We start from the raw sequence: 24,846 nt of genomic DNA on the forward strand, positions 1-24,846 counted from the left end.
AGTTAGTTAATTTACTTTATATATATAGTGTTCAGAGAATAGAATACATACGATTTGCATTTCCAATTTTCCCTCAAATTTGTTCATCATCCTTCTCAATTCTCTCTCGATCTATAATCTCTTTCTCTCTCGTTAATGGCTATGTCTTGTAACATGGTATCAGAGCCATCAGTGTAGGTCTTCATTGTAGCTCTAGTTTGCGTCGGTATTCTCAGAAACCTTAGTTCAACAATTTCTGGTTGAATTGTCGTAGAGTTCATCTGAGTTATAAGGAGCTAGGGTTTGTGAATTGAGAGAGAATTTTGCAAAATTTGTTCAATTCAACTGATCGGCGAGTAATTTGCTACTAGAAAATTGCTATTGGAGATGAGTCGAGTCCTTCAAGTGGTGTATATGTTCCTCCTAACACTGGAAATGGTGATTTGGGCACAGGTACCACAAGTTTTTCAATAATCGATCATAACTATCCTTTGTTCTTACAGCCAACTGATACTCCAAGAAGTATACTGATTTCACTTCAGCTAACTGGATCAGACAATTATGCTTTATGGAGTCGTACTATGAGAGTTGGCCTTTTATATAAGAGCAAATTAGGTTTTGTTAATGGTTAAAAGGTTAATTCTGTTGTTCTATCATGGATCATGAACTCTATTAGACTTGGCTTATCGAGTAGTGTTCTGTATGCTTCTTATGCCCATAAGGTTTGGGAGGATCTCAAGGAAAGATTTGATAAAATCAATGGCTCTAGAGTTCTATATCTTCATAGAGAAATCCATAGTCTTACTCAAGGAACCATGACAATTGCTGATTATTTCTCTAAACTAAAAGATTTGTGGGATGAATTTGATGCACTCATGCCTTGACCTGAATCTAAGAAATACTCTCAGCATTTTGAAGCTAATAGGTTACTACAGTTTATAGTAGGCTTGAATGAAACCTATGCCCAAGCCAGAAGCGAAATTATGATGATGTCTCCTTTACCTAGCATCAACGAAGCATATGCACTACTTGTTGATCATGAAAGTCAAAGAAGTCTTGCAACCTATCAACAGTCTATGCTAATTACTGAAGGGATAGAAAGCACAACATTGTATAGCAATAGAGGAAATGGAGACTCAGGAAGTAACTACAAATTTAAGAAGAGTCAGATTCAATGTGAATACTGTCATTACAAAGGACACACCAAAGAGAATTGCTACAAACTCATAGGATATCCACCTGACTTCAAGACCAAGAAGAAAGGTTCTACAACTTCTGCTTTATATGCTAATGGTGCCTCAGGTGTAGATTTTGTTATAGGAGCTACTACTCACAGGCACTCTCAACCACAGTGTGCCCTACCTCAAGCCAATGCTGCATATCAATAGAACAAAGGAGGAAATTCCTGTGTGTATCTACACCAATCAGTTGTCTATCCACAGCAGCAGGATTCGAGCTTTGGACCTCCTCCTTAGCCTCATTCAACTCCAGCTTTCTTCACTAAGGAACAATATCATCAAATTCTTTAGCTGCTATCAAAAGTGAATGAGGAAGCTCTAGGATCATCTAGTAGGTTGGTTGCAACAAGTACTCTGATTGCCCTAATGACCAACTTTGTCAATTAGAATCGTATCATAGACACCGGTGCCACTAATCATATGACTTTTAGAATTGAGATGCTTAATTCACATAGTATTATTAACAAAGAAAGCAAAAATGTAGTTCACTTACAAATGGAGAAATGGTATTTGTTACTCATAAAAGGGAGGCTACTATTCTTAAGGATCACACTATATCTAATGTGATGTACATACCAGACTTTAAGTACAACTTATTGTCTGTATCACAACTTACCAAGGAGCTTTAGTGCCTAATTGTCTTATTCCCTGACTTCTGTATTTTTCAAGATCTCTAAAATGGTCAGATGAAGGGGATTGGTAGGGAGAATCATGGACTGTATATTCTAGAATAAGAAGGTCTTCAAAACTCCTCAACACTGTCTGAAGTAAGATGTCTCAGCACAGTTAATGTAACTTCTAGTTCTGAGCCTAAGTCTAGTCCTAGTACTATTGAAAATTCTAGTTTCTTCTCATCTAGTAGTCTGTGGCACAAGAGGTTAGGAAATGCTCCTGTAAATATAATAAAAAGTCTCAACGTAATCAGTGATGTGAAAGACTGTTCTACTAAACACTGTCTTATATGTATTTTGGCTAAGCAATCAAAACTGCCCTTTCCTCTAAGTAATTCAACTACCAAGTCTGTATTTGAATTAGCACATTATGATATATGGGGACCCTATAGGGTGCCAACCTATGATGAAAAAATATTCTTTGTCACTCTAGTTGATGACTACTCTAGATATACTTGGATATTTCTTATCAACTCTAAATCTGAAGTTGTTGTAGTACTGAGAGATTTTATGGTAAAAGTAAAGAATATGTTCTCTACTAATGTAAAGTACTTGAGAACAGACAATGGAAATGAATTCTTTAGCAATGAGTTTACATCCCTACTAACTACTCTTGGCATCATGCATCAAAGTTCTTATGTATACACTCCACAACAAAATGGAGTTGTGGAACGAAAGCATAGAACAATTCTGGAGATGGCAAGGTCTCTCAGATTTCAAGCCTCTATACCTCTAAGATTCTGGGGAGAGTGTGTCACTACATATGTCTATCTCATCAATCGACTTCCATCCTAGGTAATTGGGTACAAGACTCCTTTTGAGATGTTTTATTTGCATCCTCCCTCATTGCATCATGTAAGAGTCTTTGGGTGCTTGTGTTATGCATCTACTCCTAAAGTGCATGACAAGTTTTCATCTTGAGCAATACCAGTTATTATCATGGGGTATTCATACACTCAAAAGGGATATATTTTATATGATCTTTCCTCAAAAACCTTCCCAGTCAACAAGAATGTTACATTTCAGGAAGAAATATATCCTTTCAAGCACATAAAGCAAAGCACTAATCCTTTCTTTCTTGTGCTGGAGTTTGTTCCCAATGCTAGTGACAACTCAGTTCATCCTCTCGCAGCTCCTCAAAGTGTGATACAACCCTCTCCAGTAACCTCAACAGATGGCAATGAAGATGATCATTGTCATATTCCAAACACAACTGAAATTTCCACTACAAATGAAGTTCATGTAGTTGATCCTCTAAGTTCACATGAACTTAGAAAGTCTTCTAGAACCAGTAGACCACCTCTGTGGTTACAGGACTATGTGGTTCATTAAAAAGGGTTCAAATGTGCCTATCCAATCTCAGCTTATGTAACCTACTCACACATATCTCCATCCTACAGTCAAGTCTTATCAACTTACTTTGCATGCACTGAGCCTCAAACATTCTTAGAGGCAGTCAAAGATCCTCAATAGGTAGAAGCTATAAAATAGGAGATAACAACATTAGAGAATAACCACACCTGGAGTATTGTAGATCTGTCCCTTGGAAAGAAACCTATTGGATACAGATGGATATTCAAGATCAAACATAAGGTATCAGGGTAGATACAGAGGTTCAGGGCAAGACTGGTAGCCAAAGGCTATAGTCAAAGGGAAGGCTTAGACTACAGTGAAACCTTTTCATCAGTAGCTAAGATGGTCACTATTAGGTCTATTATTGCACTTGCAGCTTCAAAACAGTGGTTCATATATCAAATGAATGTGCATAATGCCTTCCTCAATGGTGATCTCCTAGAAGAAGTCTATATGGTAATTCCTAAAGGGTTTGCTAGACAGGGGGAGAATCAGAAGGTCTGCAAACTACACAAATCTCTATATGGTCTCAAACAGGCTCCTAGATAGTGGAATATGAAACTGACTGAAGCTCTGGTGTTAATGGGATTTGGACAAAGTCACTATGACTATCCTTATTCACTAAGAAGGCTGCAGGTGATGTAGTCATAGTCTTGGTATATGTGGATGACTTATTGATCACTGGTAGTAATCCTAGTCTGATTAGTAATTCTAGGTGTAAATTGCAGCAGAGGTTCAAGATGAAAGACCTAGGGGAGTTAAAGTTTTTCCTTGATATTGAATGTGCAAGATCAAATAAGGGCATCTTCATGAGTCAAAGAAAGTATGCTCTTGAGCTAATTGCTGAGGCAGGTCTAGGTGGAGCTAAACCAACTGATACTCCACTAGAGTTAAAACAAAAACTTACATCAGTGACGTATGATGAATGTATCAATCATAAGGAATCATCTGGAGATAAACTACTTAAAGATTCCAGCATGTACTAAAGACTAGTTGGAAGGTTATTGTATCTAACTATAACTAGGCCTGATATTACCTTTTGCAGTACAGGTATTAAGCCAATACATGCATTCTTCTAAAGTATCTCATATGGAAGCAGCTTTAAGGGTAGTGAGGTATATCAAACAAGCTCCTGGTAGGGGATTGGTCATGCCTATAGGACATATTGAGCAACTCACTGCCTACTGTAACTCTGATTGGGGAGTATGCATAGAAATAAGAAGATCCGTCACTGGGTACTTAGTCAAGCTTGGAAGGTCCTTGATATCTTGGAAGTCTAAGAAGCAGAATACTGTCTCAAGAAGTTCTGTAGAATCTGAGTTTAGAAGCATGGCTGCATATGCGGCAAAAATTACATGGTTGGTAGGCTTGTTTAAAGAACTTGGAGTCAACATCCATATGCCAGTGAAGATGATATCAGACATCAAAGCTGCAATACAAATACCAGCTAATCCTATATTCCATGAAAGCACAAAGCATATCGACATAGACTATCATTTTGTTAGAGAAAGAATCAGCCAAGGACTGATACGAACTGAGCTTATAGCAGATCCAATTTTCCCTCAAATCTGTTTTTCATCCTTTTCAATTCTCTCTCGATCTGCCGTCTCTTTCTCTCTCGTTAATGGCTATGGATGCTAACTAGAAGTTACTTGAAATGGCTTCTTGTCAAGTTGTACGGCATCATCCATCTGTTACAACAAAAGCAACTACTCATATTATACACTTGTTGCATTGACATCCACATATATATATCTCCTTGCAAACCGTGGACGTATCATCCAATGATCTGTTGACTTTTGGACGATCTAGGACGAAAAATAAATTGATTTATCAAGAATTAATGTATTTCAAGTCAGTTTGAAGAAAGTGTTATTATCCAACTTGGTTTTCCATTTCTCACGAACATTTCGTAAAAAGCTTCTCTTTGCCTTTTGTTCTTTTTCTCAATCTTACATATTTTCAAATCTTAATCATATTGTTATGAGCAAAAGAGTTTAACTTCTATGTATTCGTACTACAATAACAACAACAACAAACTTAGTGTAATTCCACAAATAGGATTTGGGAAGGGTAAGATGTAGGCAACCTTATCACTACCCGGTAGAACAGATATGTATTGGTAATACAAAAAATGAAAGAAAGTTAAATCACCTCAAAACTAATTGCAAAGAAGTCTATAAAAAAATACTACAGTAACCTAAAAAGTAAGACAAATTATATCCATACATCAACATCTAGTGAGCACATTCATTTTCGAATGTATCAAAGTAAGTCGGAAATGAGTTTTCCTTTAAAGAGGTAGGTACCCTTTGAAGTATGTACGTGGAACTGACTGAGTAACATATATATAAAATGAGATATTTCCCTTATTCTAATTAATGACGTAAAGTATGTGGTGAGACATCATTAATTTCGTTTTACAATCTTCTATTGTCTCGTCGTACTTGTCATGTTTGTCAAAAATAATTGTTTTAAAATACTTAGTTTAAAAATAATAATTGGTATTTAAAGAATGGACATTTTATTGAAGAGAGAAAAGAATAGGACGAGAGAAAATATTTATTCATAACTCATAAACCTAGTTTAAACTTTACAATTGTGTTGTCTAATTTTCTCCTTGAAAACGACATATAAGGTAACTAGGGTATTGGTTCAAAGCTGCATGACAATGGGATTTTATATCCCCATTTTTTTTAGTCAGTGCACGCGCACACACAATTTCGAGAAAGAAAGGCATGTTCATTTCGCTTTATGAAGAAAAAAAAGAAACAAAGAAAAAGAAAAAGAAAAAGAAGCCAAACCATGGTCGGTTTGTTTTTGCGGGACTATTCTCTGGAATTAAATTATTCAAATAACAATGACTTCAAATGTCAATATTATTAGCAAGTGAAAAGACGATAAAGTTCTTTCTGAAGAAGTTTATACGACCAATAGGAAAGAGCAAAAATCAAAATCATGTGGCAAATTGTCATGGCTCACCACATCACCATGCCACATAGGTGCCACTTGGCATATATTTTTGCCATATAAAAGGGTTACATAAGTTAGGAATTAGCTCTTAATAGAATATTCTAAAACTATGAAAAATTTCTTTGGGAAAACTCTAGATATTTATGGACTTAGTAGGAAGACTCTTTTGGAAAGCCTTGGAATGTTCTAGCCATGTAAAAAATTCTAGAGGGTGTACTTATTTGTAAATATGAAAGGACTTGTGGAACAATTATTATTTACTCACTAGCCCTTAGGAGATTAGTATAAATAAGGGGTATTTATTTGTAACTCACCAAGCAAAACAATAGAGTTCTCTGCAATAAAAAGCCTCATTTGACAAATTTCCCTTGTCTTTTTTATCTAACATTCCCTTAGCGATCTAGAGTGTAGTATTTTAGACTGTCTTGGCATAGCAAGATCATGAGCAAGTTGTCAAGTGCCACACATGTGCTTAATTCAAGACTAAGGACGTGACAACGTGGTATCAGAGCAAAAGTTACGACTAAAGGAATGTTAGGAAGAATACAAAAGATTGCTAGAAGGAAGCTTTGTAGGGAACCATGGCCGAAATTGCCAAGGGCGTGGTACTTGCAAAAGGGACTAATGTGAAGGTCCCTAAGCGAAAGCAGTTTGACGATGCATAGGACGCACGCGAGGCGGCATAATTACTTTGGAGAATGGACGAGTACTTTGAGGTAGTCAAAGAGGACGGCGAAGTTATTAAGGTATGCAACGCCTCAATGTACTTGATCGAGGTTGTTGCGTTATGGTGGCGTCGAAAGTGTGCTGACATGGAGAAAGGGCTATGCAAGATTGAGACGTGGGAACAGTTCAAGACGGAGTTGAAGAAGCAATTCTACCCGATAAATTTGGTGTGCAAGGCTAGGCGGAAGTTAAGGGAGCTTTGATAGATAGCCACAATTCGAGAGTATGTGCGCGAGTTCACAATCTTAATACTGCACTCCTGTCATTGTTCGAGGAAGATTTCATGTTTTACTTCATGGATGGGTTGCAAAGTGGGGCAAAGTAAGAGATAAGAAGAAATCAAGTAGCCAATATGGACGAGACCATAGCGGTAGCCGAATGACTCGTTAACTTAAAGATGGAGCATGCCAAGTCCAAAGAACGCAAAGCCGAGAGAGGTGGGGGAGATCATGACAAAGGGTATCTAAGGGCAATGGCAAGAGGCCATTCCATAATAGACAGGGGTCCAAGAGAAAAGGCAAGGTCAGGAAAACGATAGCAGTTACGTGCCTAAAGGAGGGTGCTACTAAGGGATCACAACGGACAAGTCGTTACCCACTGTTGGGGAAGCTTGCAACAATGATTGGGAACTTTGCTCAGGCACATAAGGGTGACACAAGAGAGATCGCATGCATTGGGAGGGATACACTTGGAATCTAATAAGAAAGTAAGGGATTCCAAAGCCTATCTTTGCGTCATGCAAATGGAGCATGGTGGTAGCAAGAAAAGTTGGGCAGACATAGTTGAAAAGGTTGGCAAATTACAAAGTGATGACACTCTATCAAACTTAGACGATACACCGAGAAGAAGGGTCAAGTTATGCTAGCAAGGTTGGGACCATTGAGGGCAGCCAGCCAAATAGAGAGTGGAAGTATAGACCCGATAGTTGAGAAGCTGCTGGACTTGGTCAAGTCATGGGAATATTCAAGCCAAGAGCAAGGAGAGGCATCCGATGAACGGAGGATCGATGTCACCATTGCTAGCCATCCAAAGTACAAATGCGGCAAGAAGAATGGTGACCAATACCTTGTGACATGGGAAGGCGAACCGCTCCATAGGGCATCATGGCTAATGGACAAAGATCTCCAGCGAAGCCAAGGTGAGATGCGCTCGTACGTGTCGATACTTTGTGCCTGGGGCGGCACAAAATTGGGTGGGGGGAGTTTCATGGACCGCCACATCATCATGCCACGTAGGTACGCTTGGCATATATTTTTTCCCATATGGAAGAGTTACATAAGTATAGACTAGCTCTTGGTGGAATATTCTAGAACTATGGATTTACTTGGGAAAGCTCTAGATATTTATGGACTTGGTAGGAAGACTCTTTTGGAAAGCCTTGGAATGTTCTAGTCATGTAGAAAATTTTGAAGGGTGTACTTATTTGTAAATATGGAAGGACTTGTGGAACAATTATTATTTACACAGTAGTCCCTAGGTGATTAGTACAAATAAGGGCATTCAATTATAACTCACCAAGTAAAACAATCAAGTTCTCTCCAATAAAAAGCTTCATTTGGCAAATTTCTCTTGTCTTTCTTATTTAACATTCTCTTAGCAATCTTGAGTGTAATATTTTAAGCTGACTTGGCATAGCAAGATCATAAGCAAGTTGTCAAGTGCCGTACATGTGCTTAATTCAAGACTAAGGACGTGAAAAAATACTATTAAAATTTAGACTTGTAAAAATTAACTAGCGTTTTGATTAAAAAAACTGGAGACTTCGTGGGTTGTGGCACATGAAAATTGATCTCCGTATATTTTCATTTCTTTTCTTCTGTTTTCTTTTTCTTATTGCACAACAAGAAATGACTAATAATTAACTATTTAACTGTTACTTTAATAATTTTTTACTATAACAACATCTATGACAAATTAATTAACATTTTAAATTTGTGTTCGTCAAAAACTCCTTAGCGGGCAAGTGGTTGATAAGAAGTGTTTGTTTTGTTTAATAAGCCAGCTGCCTTATAAGGTTAAAAGTACACACTATTGCACCTATGTAGATATGTCCCTAGCTAGATTCCATTAGCATCATTCCAAATAGAGAGATCGACAAATGAACTAACCATGTGCTCCTTACATTTTTGCAGTAGTTAAATTGACCAAAAAAAATCTGGACAAAGAAAAAGAATCAAGTTCAAGCACGGTTCTTGATGGATTACAAATATAATTATACATATTGGAAACTGACAACATATATAATTATGGAGTCTAAGATACTTGTTACCATTATTCTATACATTATAAATGAACAATCGCGTACTATATACAGTGGCGGAGTCAGGATTTCTACTAAGAAGGTTCAAAAAAGGAAAATATTTTAAAATTAGAGGAGGTTGTAGTCAATGAGAATTGAACTAGTGACCTTACTAAGGTTCTAAACTCCCTTGACCACTAAACTATGCTTTCAACATATGTTAAAGGGATTCAAAGCATAATATATAGAAGTGAAAAACAGATTTTATCTTATATATACAGTGTAATTTTCGACGAAGAAGTTTCGGGTGAACCCGCTTCTGCCCCTAATTCCGCTCCCGACTATAAACGTTCATTTTACTACGACCATTGTCGATCATAAGCATCAGCTTTAATAATCATATATGCATGCAGATTTAAATAGTTAAAATCTACATAAAACCAAAAAGACCTAACTCCGCCGTTTTCATATATTTTTCCGTACAAATATGTTAAAAATGAAAATTTAAATTCTTAAACAAATCCAAAATATCCATGGTTCACACTGCTTATCATTTTGATAAATATCAATCAAATATGTACGGTGCTGTGGGTACGAGTTTGAAGTGACAACCTGTCTTTCGTTGGATAGAGACACCACCAAAAACAACTTGGTACTGATTCAATTTGAACTGCACCTACTAAGTTTTATTTTGTGTCTCGTACAACTCACACTAGTTGTATGAGGCTTTTTTTTATCTCATAAATTTGTGGACCCTAATCTTACACTTCTGGGTCCACAGAAATTCGTGAGACAAAAAAATTATCTCATACAACTAGTATTAATTGTACGAGACACTAAATAAAATTTTCCACCTAAAATCGTTTCTTTTCTACCGTTCCTTATAAATTATTTGATGTAAAATGCTTAGATATTTTAGGGCCGTCAATTGGAAGTCTTATTCCATCACCTCTCAATTTAGGTAATAGATCTTTATTGAGTACGAAACATAAGAAAGACAAAAAAAACTAAAATTTATAATAAAAAATAAATTAAATATTAACTTAAACTTCAAATGCTACCCTTAATGAGATATTTTATAACCATATAAAAGACTTTGGCCCTCTCTGACTTGTTTAGGACTAGAAATTCCAAAAATCTTCAATTTTTCTTAAACTCTTTACCCAGTCAAACTTGTTCGCATAAATTGGAACAGAGGGAGAGTGTGTGTATATATATGAGTATAAATTATCTATAAATAATAAAATTAAAATTAAATTATTAAAATATATATCTTTTTTGACAAATTAAAAAGAATACATCGGAAGCGAGAGAGCAACAACAACAACAACAACAACCCAGTATAATCCCACTTAGTGGGGTCTGGGGAGGGTAGTGTGTACGCAGACCTTACCCCTACCCTGGGGTAGATAGGCTTTTTCCAAATAGACCCCCGACATCCTTCCCTTCAAGAACTTTCCATCTTGCTCTTGGGATATTCGAACTCACGACCTCTTGGTTGGGAGCGAGAGAGCAAAAGTCGTAATTCGTGAGATCGGTGACATTTTTTGTATTTTCATGCGTTGTTACATCAATTTGTTCTTTTCCACATGCAAGTTGGGACAACTTAAGATAACGTCTTTAAGTTTCTTTTTCGATTTCCTTTATCTTAGTAGGACCCAATTTCACTTTTAGGGAGTGGATGGTCTATTCGCACTTTACTCTCAAGTAGCCCTAAGTTGATGCGAAAACGCATTTTATTGAACGTTGATTTATGGGGCGTTTAACAATACTATTTTTGTTGGGACCTCATTTTTAGTAAAATGAATAATGTTGTGTGATATTTCAGACAATAATACTATGATCTAAAATTGGTTTTCATGTGACCATTGTATACTTACTGATAAAATCGGGGCTAATGAGCACCTTGATTTCCTGGTTAGTCAAACGCAGCAAGGACATAACTATATGAAATTGGAATTGAAGCTGTCGTATTAAGGCCCGAACGGAGTGGTACGCCACCGGGCTTGATAAGGCAATGCTTTCTTGATCCTGGAATGAGTTCCTACACCTTAGAAAGCACTGCGAACGGTCACACACGAATAATAGGGGGTCGTGATATCCGCACCAGGCTGGATATCATGGTGCGAATCTCGTCCGATGTCAGTAGCGTATCAGTAATTTATGTACAAGGAGGATTTTTACTTTTTTTAGAATTATACTAGAGGTAAAACTTCCATACTATATAAAAGGGGAAGTTTATTATTCAGTAAACATTGTGTAACACGCATATCAAAGCAATACAAAGTTATTTTCTCTGCTTCTTAGTTATTGAAAAGTTCTTATCTTAATTGTAGCTCTTCATACACATTTGGTTCCGAATTGAGGGTAGAACAATTGTTAAGCTTAGAATCCGAGCTCGAATTCAATATCACAACTGATTTGGTTATTTATTTTATCTCTAATTTATTTATCTAACATTCTTGATCATTTATATTGAATCAATTCATATATCTTTAAAATCGCGTATAAATTCAATTGTTATCCATTTTGTAGGGTGAACAACATTTTGCCAGATCGAAATTCACATAGTAATATTCACACGATTTTATTCCTGTCGGAGGAATCAAAACTTTAGACTTCATACCAACGCAATTAATTATCTTAGGAAAAAGTTAGAGAGTGCGTATAATATGTTTTTACTTTTTGGATTAAAATTCTTAAAACGTGCATCTTGAATAAGGCGTGGCGGCTTCATTGCATCTGATGCCACCTTAATCCAGTACATCTCTCTAGTGAAACGAAAATGACATAAATAATTACTCTCTCCGGTTCACTCTAAATGATCAATTTATTTTTAGTACGCCCATTAATAAAATACTAAATTTTATACAAAAATATTTACTATGACTAAACTATTCCTAATTAAACATTTAATGTGAAGAGTAAGAAAACTTTTTAGGGCCGGAATATGTAAAAACATATTGAATTCTTTCTTGATTATATAACTGAACACTTATTTTGAACCAAAATGAAAAAATCACTTATTGTGAACCGGAGGGAGTAACAATTAAGAGGTGATTGGTATATTGGAGTAACAATTAAGCAATATTATATTTTAAGCCAAGTAGATTGAACTTTTCCATTTTAATTACTATAAAATTTTCCTATAATTTTATTATTACCAGCTGGAATCTACATGCAAGTTGCCTAAGAATGAGAATACCAGCCTCATTAAACGATAAACGGGGGGTAGTTTCTAATCAATTGCCAAATCAAGTTGATTTAATTTCTCGTGCCGTACGTAGAAAATGGGGGTTAATTGGGTGGAGGATTATTTCAATATTTCAATCATCCTTATCATTTTTATATGTTTAATTGAGCATTTTCTTTCATGTACTCATTATATATACAAAACATATAATTTTAAGGCTCTTTCTATCAAAAAGTTATTTATTCCCAACGTTTGAAAAAACTATTAGAAATTTCCATTGTGCTCTTAACTTAAATATAGTCAAGTTGGTATAAGTCAAAGGAATTTAAATTTCAACTAATATTATATTTGAAGCTATAATTTTTAAAATACAATGAATTTAGTGATAAATAATTTAAAGGTCGAACCCATCAAGATTAAAATTTTGGATCAGTAGATCTAAAATGCTTATCGAGTGATTGTCACAAGAAACTTATTAACTTACCTAGTATTTTTTTTTTTCCGGACTTACCTAGTATGAACTAGTCCATATTTATGGACTTATCTGCATTAAGCAAACTTGTAAATTAGCAATATATATAATTGTAATACGTATTGTTTGAAAAAGAAAAACCAATAGTTGAGATCTTAATTATAAAAATTAAGCGGCAGATGGTAAGGATGCATAGAAAATCTAGACAAATAATGTCGCAAAGGAAAAAATTGGTCATATGTAACATTTAGGGTGTGTTTGGTATTGAAGAAAAATATTTTTTAATTTTCTCATATTTGGTTGGCTTAAATATTTTGAAAAATTCCTGATAAACTCATTTTTCTTTAATTGGAGGAAAATGTTTTCCTTGTCAATAGAAGGAAAAATATTTTCTAAAACTCTTTTTTCAACCTTCCCCATCTTATTCCTCATCCCCATCAAAGGACCCCCACACCCCATCCCCACCCACTAACCCCATCCTCGCCCCATCCCCAGCCCTTCACTCTAAATAAAAATATTATTTATAGTACTTTCTTTTCATGTTATAGATAAAGTACTTTTTTTTTCCTTTCAACAAATGAGTATTTTTTTTTCATTATATAGAAAAAGTATTTTCTTTTATTTTAACAAAATACTTACTTTATTGTCATGTCGTAGAAAGAGTACTTTCTTTTTCAACCAAAGGGAATATTTTCTTTTTAGTCGTGGAGCACAAATTTCAATGTTGTTTTTGCGTAAAAAAGTAAAGCAACACATTAGTTCCTTTGGGGTTGTGTGAATTTTTAGTCGAATAATTAAATTCTTGAAGAACATAAAAGTCCTGAAAACGTTTGGGTATTTGGAAGGGGGGGAAGGGAATCACAGGAAACATGGGGACTTGGGGGAAGGAGGATGAAGAGAGTAGCATAAAAAAATTCTTAAAAAGAATTTTCTACTCTCTAACCAAACACTAGAAAATATTTTTCGGAAAAAAGTTTTTCACTCAACAAACACACATGGAAAAATAAGTAATAAAACCACTCATTTTTCATGAAAATATTAAAACATTTCCTTTGTACCAAACACACCCTTAATAGAAAGATATTTTCCCCAAAAGTATTAAATGTATCAACAAGATTTTCAAGCGTCTTCTCAGATAGCGAATGTTAGAAAAATCAGGGGACAACAAATTTAAGAACTTTATTACAAACATTATCTAAAAGTACATAATTGGATGAGTCCAAATTATACTGTTGTGCAACTTATCCAGATACTTTAAAAAGCGTTTGGTTCAAAATTGACAGAGTTTTGAAGAACAAAAAAAAAAAAAAAAAAAGAACAGAATTTTGGCAAAATTAACTTTCAACAAAAGTTCAAGATATAAAATTTTCTTATTTGTTAAAAACTTAATAGACGGCCACCCCACATTTGAATCTGTGAGATTTCAACTTCCTAGGATCCTTTTTTTCCCTTCAAATAAATATATAATATTACTAAGCTAATAAAGCGTAAGGGATCGTTTGCCGGGGCGTATAAGAATAATGTTAAATAAAGTGCATTAGTAATGCATGGGTTAGTAATGCAAGCATTAGTTATACAGAGATAATGCATGGGTGCATTATGGTCACCCCTAACCAGAGGCGGTGCCAGGATTTCAAGTTTATGAGTTTGAGATTTTAATTGTTTTAAATTACTGAATTCTAAATTATTAGTTTATACATATTCAATAAAAAATTTAAGACAAATACATGGTTCGAACAAAAGCTACTAAGTTCGGTTGAACCCGCACTAGACTCTCTAGCTCCGCCCCTGCCCCTGGCATATATGTAAGAAAATCAATTTTTTGATAAACTCTTGAAATAATGCGATAACTATATATGTTACATGGTATATAGTAGAACAACTATATGTGTGCTCCTATTATCATCCCCTCCTCTCACTCGCACTGTCACGCATACACACACAGAAATTAGATGGATTAGCTGTATAATATTAATCTTAATTAGAATCAAAATTTGAAAAACTAACATGACTTGCAAATCGCAGCAATTTATTACCAATTGTTTCAAAAGTTGGGTTTTGCTACATTCCGCTGAATTTAAAATGGAAAGAAAGGACTATAAATATACTTGGAGTAGTAATGAAGATTACGAAATTTTATATTTATATCTCAAGTTGCACTCCATTGAGCATGGGGAAACTTAAAAAAAAAATAGAGCAAAAACATAGAAGTTATTGGCCCATGGATGTGGAGAAACTAGAAAAGAAATGAAGAATTAACCCAATCAGCCGCTCACTCAGCCGCTTAAATTAAAAATAGCCAGCGAATAATTCAGGTATAATATGTGCATGATTATTTATAATCATTGTGTAATCTAGAGTACAAGGAATTTGGTCTGCTATTTGTGTAAAAGTCCCATAGAGCAAACATATGTATAAGTGCAACCAAGTAGACACTTTAAAAGGCTGCTATTTAGGAATTAGCCGGTAAATCCTGAATTTTAGTTTTTCAGATTATTTTTTTGGGACAAAATATTCTAATTTTCCCGAAATTAAGATTTTTAGAATAAAAATATAGGACAAAATAAGTACTTGCTTATTTTTAAATAACATTCGTAAGAACGGCTGTTTGTGCACCTATTGGCCCATAGATTTGGCCTCTCTGATAGCCCGTATCCTGACGGGGTATTTGCATCTATACCCGCTTTTTGGGTCACGTTTTAACTTGTGCCCGCTTAGCAAAAAAAATTGCAAGCGTACCCACTTTTTTGCGTAACTTCAGCATACGGTGCTGAAGTAGCAAAGACAATCACGCAATACATCAGCATTCTAGTAGACGGGAATAATGCTGTATTTTGTCCCGGGCCCGGGCCTTAGTGGGCCTAACGGGCCGGGCCTCACGGTCCCGGGCTTCGTGGTCCCGGGCTCTTGCGGTCCCGGGCCTGGCGGTCCCGGTCTTCGTGGGCTCAATGGGTGGAACCGGCCCGTGACGGGCCTAAGCCCACATGGTCCTGTGCTTAACGTGCCGGGCTCGTGGGCTTCGCGGGCCTAGCGGTTTTTTTTTTTTTTTTAAAGACAATTTCTTGTAGTATCATGGCTATATTAAAAATATATATGTAGTATATATGTATATCTAATTATTAAAGTGCTTGACGAAAAAGAAAATAACAAAACAATAGTAAAACACTAAATTGTCATGCATAATATATTTTCTTGTAGTATATTATATTGTATCTTATGTATATATATTCTCTTATATATTTTCTTTTAGTATATGTATTGTATCTTATGTATATATATTCGCATAATATATTTTCTTGTAGTATATATATTGTATCTTATGTATATATGTTCGCATAATATATTTTCTTGTAGTATATATATTGTATATTATGTATATATTGTAGCATAATATATTTTCTTTTAGTATATTATATTGTATCTTATGTATATATATTCTCTTATATATTTTCTTATAGTATATATATTGTATCTTATGTATATATATTCGCATAATATATTTTCTTGTAGTATATATATTGTATATTATGTATATATTGTAGCATAATATATTTTCTTGTAGTATATTATATTGTATCTTATGTATATATATTCTCTTATATATTTTCTTGTAGTATATATATTGTATCTTATGTATATATATTCTCTTATATATTTTCTTGTAGTATATATATTGTATCTTATGTATATATATTCGCATAATATATTTTCTTTTAGTATATATATTGTATATTATGTATATATATTCGCATAATATATTGTCTTGTAGTATATATATTGTATATTATGTATATATTTTCGCATAATATATTTTCTTGTAGTATATTATATTGTATCTTATGTATATATATTCTCTTATATATTTTCTTGTAGTATATATATTGTATATTATGTATATATTGTAGCTTATAAATAATTCTAAGTATAGACAAAGAAATATTGCGAAAAGAAGCTCATGGGTAGAAGCAATAAATTTTATTACCAAAAAATGGCATATCTTTCTTAGTCATCCTTCCCCCAATGGAATGAGCACAACAAGGTACTAATACCACCATTAGAAGGGAAAAAAACTAAGGAAAATATTTTCTATGTTTAATATTCGCATACCATCACCGACAATTAAATGATAAATATGACAAATACATCTAACATGGAAAATATTAGTAAATGCAGGATTTAGTGTTGTTGTAAGCATGCCTATAGCACTGGTGTTACTAGAAGCATTATCCATTGATATTGCCATTATTTTATCGCTAAAGCAAAAATATCTACAAATATCTGCAACAGTGTTAGCTATAAACTTACCTGTGTGACGCGAATTAATTATTCTATATGCAATTATGCGTTTTTGCATTATCCATTCCTCATCTATCCAATGACTTGTAACAGTTAGGTAATCACAATCATTACCACTTCTACCAATATCAGTAGTAATAGAAATCCGATTAGGTATATGAGTAAATAAATAACGCAAATATTGTTCATATTCATGTTTGAATTTATAAATATCACTCTTAACTGTTGCGCGAGGCCAACCTTTATAAGTAGGATTAAACACTCTTCTAATATTGCATCACTTGGGTTATTAAGAGGACTAGTAGGTGTATCATCTAAATCCGGTGTTTGGGTTTCATCATCATCCTCATTTTCCTTATTATTTTCTAAGATAGTTTCATTAGGATAAAGAGCATTCATAATTTCATCATCTAATCTATCACCTGGTGCAACATTATGATAAAATTCACTATCGGTAAATTGAAAACAAGGGTGATCACTATCAAGAATTACGGAAGGAGGAGGACGTCTAGGTTGACGACTACTTTCAACTTGCTTATCTTTTCTAGGTCGGGGAGCCGGGGGAAGGGTAGTTGGTTGGCCACTACTTTCACCGGTTTTATCTTTTCCTTTACCAAACATTTTTTTCAAAGTAAATGCCATATTAATTATAATTATGCAAACTAAACCACACAAAAATATATTCTAAAAACGTAAGAGTTGAAACGAGTTTACCGGATTGCCGAACAACTTCTTGAAAATTGAAAATCGTTGAACACTTGAAAACTTCAATTCAACAACTTCACAATTTTTCACGAAATTTCAACAATAAATTAAGTAATTGTAGTAGAGAGATTGAGAGAGATTGAGAGATATTGAGAGATATTGATGAATTGGTGAATAAAAATGAAAGAATGATGGGGTATTTATAGTTGAGAAATGGGGAAAAGTGTAATTATATAAAGGTTGGGGTTAAAATAAAGTTTGGGGGCCAAATGGCCATTTTTTTAACTTAAAAACGGTCATATTTTCAGCCCAAACGGCTAGATTTTAAATATGGCCGTTGGAGAATTTTTTTTTTTTTAAAAAAATAGTCGTTGGGCCCGCCAGGACCGGCCCAGGCCCGCCTGCCGGTCCCGGGCTAAACGGTCCCGGGCTCGTGGGCTCAACCTTGAAGACCAGCCCGTGACGGGCTCAGGAGGCCCACCAAGACCGGCCCACCCAGGACCGGCCCACCAGGCCCGTTAGGACCGCGGGCCCGGTCCGGTCCGGTTCAGGCCCGGCCCACCGAGCAGCCCTAGACGGGAATGAAGAACCAAGTGTGCTGAACCAAGTGTGCTGAAGTTTTCATAGTAGCTGAAGTTTTGTTCTCTATTTGCTGAAGTTTTTGTTTGTAATTGCTGAAGTTTTTGTTTTTGTAACTGGCGAACTTCAGCTCTAGAGCTGAAATTTTTGTTTTGGAACTGGCGAACTTTAGCTTTAAAACTGAAGTTTTTGTTTTTGTAACTGGAGCTGAAGTTTTTATTTTGTAACTGGCGAACTTCAGCTTTAGAGCTGAAGTTTTTGTTTTTGTAACTGGCGAACTTCAGGTCTAGAGCTGAAGTTTTTATTTTGTAACAGCTGAAATTTTTGTTTTGTAACTGGCGAGAGCTGAAGTTTTTGTTTTTGTTTTTGTTTTTGTAACTGGGGAACTTCAGCTCTAGAGCTGAAGTTTTGTTTTGTTACTGGCGAAAATTTTTGTTTTATAACTGTCGAACTTCAGCTCTAGAGCTAAAGTTTTTGCTATTTATTACTATGAATCCACAATAATCTTCAAAGCGGGAATCACATCATATGGTAATCCACGACGATTTTCAAAGTGTGAATTCACATCGTATAGCAATCTAAGTCCTTGTGAAATCAAACAGCTAGTATTCTTGTCAAATTACTTGTCGCTTTGAGTTTTTAGTACTTACAATTAAAAGGAATTCTTAGTAATAGTAAGAAATATTTATTTAAAAGAGATAGCTGAAGCATAAACTTCGTCAATAATATCTCCACAACCCATGTCAATTACTGGAACATTTTCACAATCAGTGACTTCAGAAAGGAGTGGCCTATCGGATTGAGGGCGGATATAAAAAATGGGTACAAATTAAATTTTTTTTAAAAAAAATGGATATAGGTTAAATGAGGGCGGCCAAATAGGACGCCTCGCGCAATTTTTAGCTATAGTTTGCTCATTGAGAGAATGATCCCTTTAATATCTAATTGAACCAACCCATCGTGGCCCGAACTCTAATTGCAAAAAAAGCCCCCCAAGAAAATGAAAACGCTACAAACACCCAAATCAATATGTCTGAATAATCAAATAGGAGTAGTAATGACGAAGCTGAGCAGGAACAACAATTTCATGCTCTGAAAGTCTACTGACGCTCAATTAAATATAAATAAATAAATTATACACTATTTCTCCACACCCCCAACTTCATTATTTGCGTCATCTACATAATCATTCAGTGCCCAAAGAGAGCCATTTAATTTGTTGACAATGGAAGAACATAGCAGAAATTTCTGAATTTTTTAAAATTTATTTAGAGGAGATGGGTAGAGCGATCTCAGTTATATTGCAGCCGCGGTGGCTTCTGTTCTTTCTTGCTGTTTTAGTTCTTATCTTTCTTGCTTCCTCCTTCTCCCAAAAGGTACAATTTTTTGTCTCTTTTTTTGTATTTTGTTTCTTTCTTATGTTACATCTGTAATTTTTAGGTAATTGGATAATTGAATGTAATGGTTTTGGATCTGGTTGTTGTCAAAATTGGATTGACTATAAATTATGTTCATAAGGTGTTATTAGGCATTGATTCTTTATTGCAGACTTAAAGCATTATTAGAAAAGATCTCATTTTTTTCTCACTGTATAGAAATTTACTCATTTACCTGCTAAGTTGCTTTGTAGCGATTTAATAGGGTTGCAATGTCTTTAACGACATTGTTTGAAGCAATGCTATGTTTTCTGCACGAATTTGATAGTGATAAGGAGCATAGGATATTGCCCAGTCAACATTACCAGCTAAATTGAAAGGGGAAGGTATATCATTTGTAATATATTTGTGTGAGATGTGAATAATTAGTGAGAGTCAATTTCATGGAACTTATGGTGGTTAGATTTGGATCGTTGTGCAATGCGCTTCGAGCGATGTCAGGCCAGTTTATGGGAATGATGACTGATTGGTAATAGGTTTGATGTTGCCCACTGCCCTTCCAATTGGAGAACAATATGAGAAGCAAAAACGAGGAGCAAAGGAAGGAAAAAAAATCTTTTGGAATAGAGTTTCTTCGGAACACACGTCAAAAGGCTAGTCTTGGGGTTATCCTTAGAAGCAAGAAGAGTCCTCCCAAAATTTTGAGATGTCAGCTGTGCTACACATTTATCATAGTATACTTTTTACGGTAGCGTAGTTTCCCTTGAATCTGCAAGTATCATTGACTTTATGATATGTGATCTATAATTTCAAGATAAGTAGAATCACAATCTAACATTGGTTTAGCTTTCTGCATGTCAATAGAAAACCAGAAGTTGTGCAATCATATCTTGCACCCAATCTTTGGGATCAAGGTTTCCAATTTCCTTGAAATATAAATTGAATTGATCATCTCCTGGTTGGCTCAAACTCTCAGATGCTGATGTAGTAAAATATCGCTGTGTACTATATCTGGATAAGGGATGATAATTGATAATGTGCAAATAAACTTAAATAGAAAGATGTGAAGCTTAGTCATGCACCATATTCTTCATGTGGCAGATTGTCATTTCCCCCTCTAGTTTTCATTTTGTAGCATAGCTTTGACAGTGTTTCTGCTACTTAAGTTCATTTGAATAGAATTTCTTTAGCCATCTCAGTCGAACCAGTTTAGAGTGGTCGGCTCTGTTTCTCCATGCATGCACAATCATTTTGGTATATTCAGTAATGTTATTCGTATGGAGAGATATATATAGATGTTGTATAATACATTGTGTTTGGTCTGGCGCAACGGAGCGCACATATTGATTTACATTTTTGCTAGGTGAAATATCTATCGTTTCTGTCTGTTTATTTGGTACAAAAAGATAGAAAAAAAATACTTACCCTCTTATATGCATCTAAATTGGAGGGACTTGTGTATCCACCCCAGTTATTTTACATCTTCAAGCAGTCCCTATCCACAATTTAAGGTATCTATCGCCCTCCTCTCCAAACCATAAAAAAGTAATTCTAGTACAGAAAAATTAAGGGAATGCTGTTTGGAGGACATCATTGTGTGATTCACATTTTCAGAGGTTTATACTAATAAGACAAGCTACTAAAAAGTTAAATCTCATCTATCTTTTTTAGCTTCAAACTATTAGCAGGAGTTAGAATCTGCTATTTAAAAGCTATAAGCCTAATTCTGGAGTCTCATTTGCAATTTTTGTCAATATCTTCTATTCTATTTCTAAGAACCCCTTTTGACCAGTAGTGATATTTTTTGCTCCAACAGTTTACGAAGAATTATTATTTGCTTACCTGTTTAATTTCTCAGGAATATGAAAAGGTGGAAGAGGTGTATGATATTACCCACAGAGTATTCTTGGATGTTGATATAGATAAACAACGTGTAGGTATGGGCCTCTTCTGCTGACGTTCTTATTTTGTTTGATGCCATTTACTTAATGAACAACAGATATAAATTCCCAAGTCAAGTGCCCCTGTCCACAATTAAAGAAAAAGGAAATGTAAATGGGTTGAATTAGCGACCTGGTATTCTTTTACTGAGGCTTTCCTTATTATCCTTTCTGAAACAGCTTTTCACTATGTCGTGCTGACTTAGTTACTTTTCTCTTTTTGTTTTAACTTAATCTGTAATCTATGCTCAATCCCCCTGTTGACCACTTCACCTTTTGATTCTCATACTACTAGTCGATGAAGGATCGGGATGATTGCACTATCTTCTCATCCGAAAAACAAAATTTTATGCATGACATATAATGGTTTGATCTATTAATGATTAGAAAAGCTGTGACTGGTATGGTGTGTGCTTCATTCAAGGACAATAATACTTGTGAACTTGCATTGCACTATGCTATCCCTGTTCCCAGCTAACATGGTTTAGAGTACGATGTTTCGGTATCCAACTTCGAGTTGATTTAGGCCTTTAATTAATTGATCTTTTAAGAACAAATGTTATGCTTGAAACCCCATAACTCGACCACTCCTTTTAAAAGTTAAGAAGTCTAGAAATTGTTTAAGAAAATCATTATGAAAATACTTATAAAAACATAAGAAAATCTTTAACCAAGAAAAAGTTATTTGATTCTCCAAATAATAATTGTACCATGTAAAGCAGGATAGATAGAATGTAATATATATCTAACGAGCTGCCCATGTTGAAGAAGAAAAGAAGATCTTTATTGTTTTGATGGTTTTTGCAATATCCTTGGATTTTTGCACGGTGAAGGCTGGGAAGATTTTTGTGTATGAACGATCCAAACTTCAAATGTTTGCAGGAAGAATTGTGATTGGATTATATGGGCAAGTTGTACCAAAAACTGTTGGTACGTCTTTATATACCTCTTTTCCATACTTTGCTCTCCTCTTCAGTACAATACTTCCGTTCTTGTTGCTTAATGCCTGCATTTTTACTTCTGTGCAGAGAATTTCAGGGCTTTGTGCACAGGTACTTCTGTTAGTGTATAATTATAACTGGCACAGTTTTTGACTCCTTAGTGATACACACGCAACCACTTACATACATATACTTTCACACACGTATACATATTACAATACTTTGACTGCAATTGCTGCACTTCTTGTTGTTTGACTCAGGGGAAATGGGCAAGACCGCTGATGGAATATCTCTTCACTACAAGGGAAAGCCATTTCATCGTGTAATACCTGGATTCATGATTCAAGGTGGAGATATTGTGTCGGGTGATGGAAGGGGAAACATTTCCATTTATGGTGGTCCTTTTCGTGACGAGAATCTCAAGATAAAGCATTCTCATGCAGGTCTGAAGTCATCACTTGATTGCACTAACTCTCTCTCTAGAGGACCAAAGGCAAACATTTGTACATTCACGTAAATGTGTACATTTATAAGCTTCTTATTTTTTGACTTTTGCAGGTGTTATTTCCATGGTGAACACAGGACCCAACTCCAACGGCTGTCAGTTTTTTATTCCAACAGTGAAGGCTAGCTGGTAAGGTTTTAAAGTTTAACGACAGTATTTGAAATTAACTTGCATCGATTAAATCCAAATTGCTTCTCAGTCACTCAGACACAAAGGTTTTAACAGATGCCTATTAGGTGTATGCTGCAATCCTTTCTAATATGCCCATATCTAAACCAGTGAATGCTCGCAATTCACAAACTGATTTAGCAAAGAACCACAAAATGTGGTATCTGAAATAATGACCTCCGATAAATGATTTAGCAAAGAATAGTGGACCGTCGTGAGCTCGTTTTATCTTCTTTCATTTATAATTTAATACTACTGTTTATTGGTGCTAGTAAGAGTTGTCCGATTTTAGTCATTTCTGATGTAGCAACTGTATACGGTGTAGGTAGAATGACACAATCTAGTGCAATATATCCTCCAAAATGTTTTGAACATGCTATGACTACATAGCTTGTTTTCCCAGATAGCAAAGATAATTATTTACTGAAGCAATAAAGCAACTACAGTCCTGTAACTTTTACCTCAGCACTTCCTTGCTGCTAATTATGAATGAACTGAACCTTACCTTTCTCAAAGAAAAACAAATTATCCAGCGAAACAATATTCCAGATGGGTTTGTCCTGCATTGCTTAATAATGTTACATCCCGTCTTATTATGGAGGAACCAACCCTTGAATGTTCAAAAATTTCTCATACTAATACTAAAGCTTACAAGCAGGTTGGACGGGGAGCATGTTGTATTTGGCAAAGTTATTGAAGGTATGGACACGGTATATGCAATAGAGGGCGGAGCAGGAACGTACAGTGGAAAACCGAGGAAAAAGGTGATTATTGCAGACTCTGGGGAAATACCTAAGAGCAAGTGGGATGAGGACAGCCAGAGTTCAACTTCATAAAGATTGTCAAAAGTTTTGAAGTTACTAACCAGCCCTATATATTCTTGCCCTGTGTTCTTTTCTTTTATATCACAAACTTAAATTTTTGTGGTGCTAATTATGAGGTCCTATTTGATCCCCTTAACCTTACTGATGCGAGTGTTTATTCCTAGAATTGGTTGTGAATATTTTGGGTTTTGTAGAGGAATTGAACTGAACCTATACATTTTCTTTACATTCAAATTGGCCTGCTGCCAAGTGCCTTTGTTCTCCATTAGGACCAGAAATAGTTACTGCTAATAATATTGGACTAAGACGTGTTTAAATAATGCGACATGGATAGTGATAATTCATATCGTCGATTTCAACTTGCTTGGGATTGAGTCATTTTATATAGCTGGTTCTGTGGGAAAGCAAGGATTCTTGTTTTTTGTTGTTGTCAGCATCAATACGTTGAAATTGCGTGGACCACATTATCACTATGCTGGTCCAAGTACCTGCCACTTCAATTTGGAGATAAAGAATTTGTTTTAGTGAAGATAAGCTATAATGCTATATAATGAATTTCCTTTACCAAGTTTCACTGAGCTGCTACTAAAACCACTGTGCATGTCCATTATGTCTAGTCATGAATTATTTTTGAATTCGACTCTAGCAATCCCTCCATGAGGATGGAT

At 35.1% G+C, this 24,846-nt stretch overlaps 1 protein-coding gene across 1 annotated transcript; it reads left to right on the forward strand.

Moving 5' to 3' along the window:
• Positions 1-19,491: 19,491 nt before the first annotated feature.
• On the forward strand, positions 19,492-24,412 carry LOC107815513 (peptidyl-prolyl cis-trans isomerase CYP21-1-like). The gene is made up of 7 exons (XM_016641102.2): positions 19,492-19,800; positions 21,659-21,737; positions 22,623-22,670; positions 22,769-22,792; positions 22,942-23,124; positions 23,240-23,315; positions 24,013-24,412. Exons 1-7 carry the CDS (start codon positions 19,702-19,704, stop codon positions 24,188-24,190), a joined length of 687 nt encoding a protein of 228 aa, XP_016496588.1. The 5' UTR covers positions 19,492-19,701; the 3' UTR covers positions 24,191-24,412.
• The last annotated feature ends 434 nt before the right edge of the window (positions 24,413-24,846 follow it).

This window comes from Nicotiana tabacum, chromosome 7 (genome assembly GCF_000715075.1).
Source record: "Nicotiana tabacum cultivar K326 chromosome 7, ASM71507v2, whole genome shotgun sequence".
NCBI lineage: Eukaryota > Viridiplantae > Streptophyta > Magnoliopsida > Solanales > Solanaceae > Nicotiana > Nicotiana tabacum.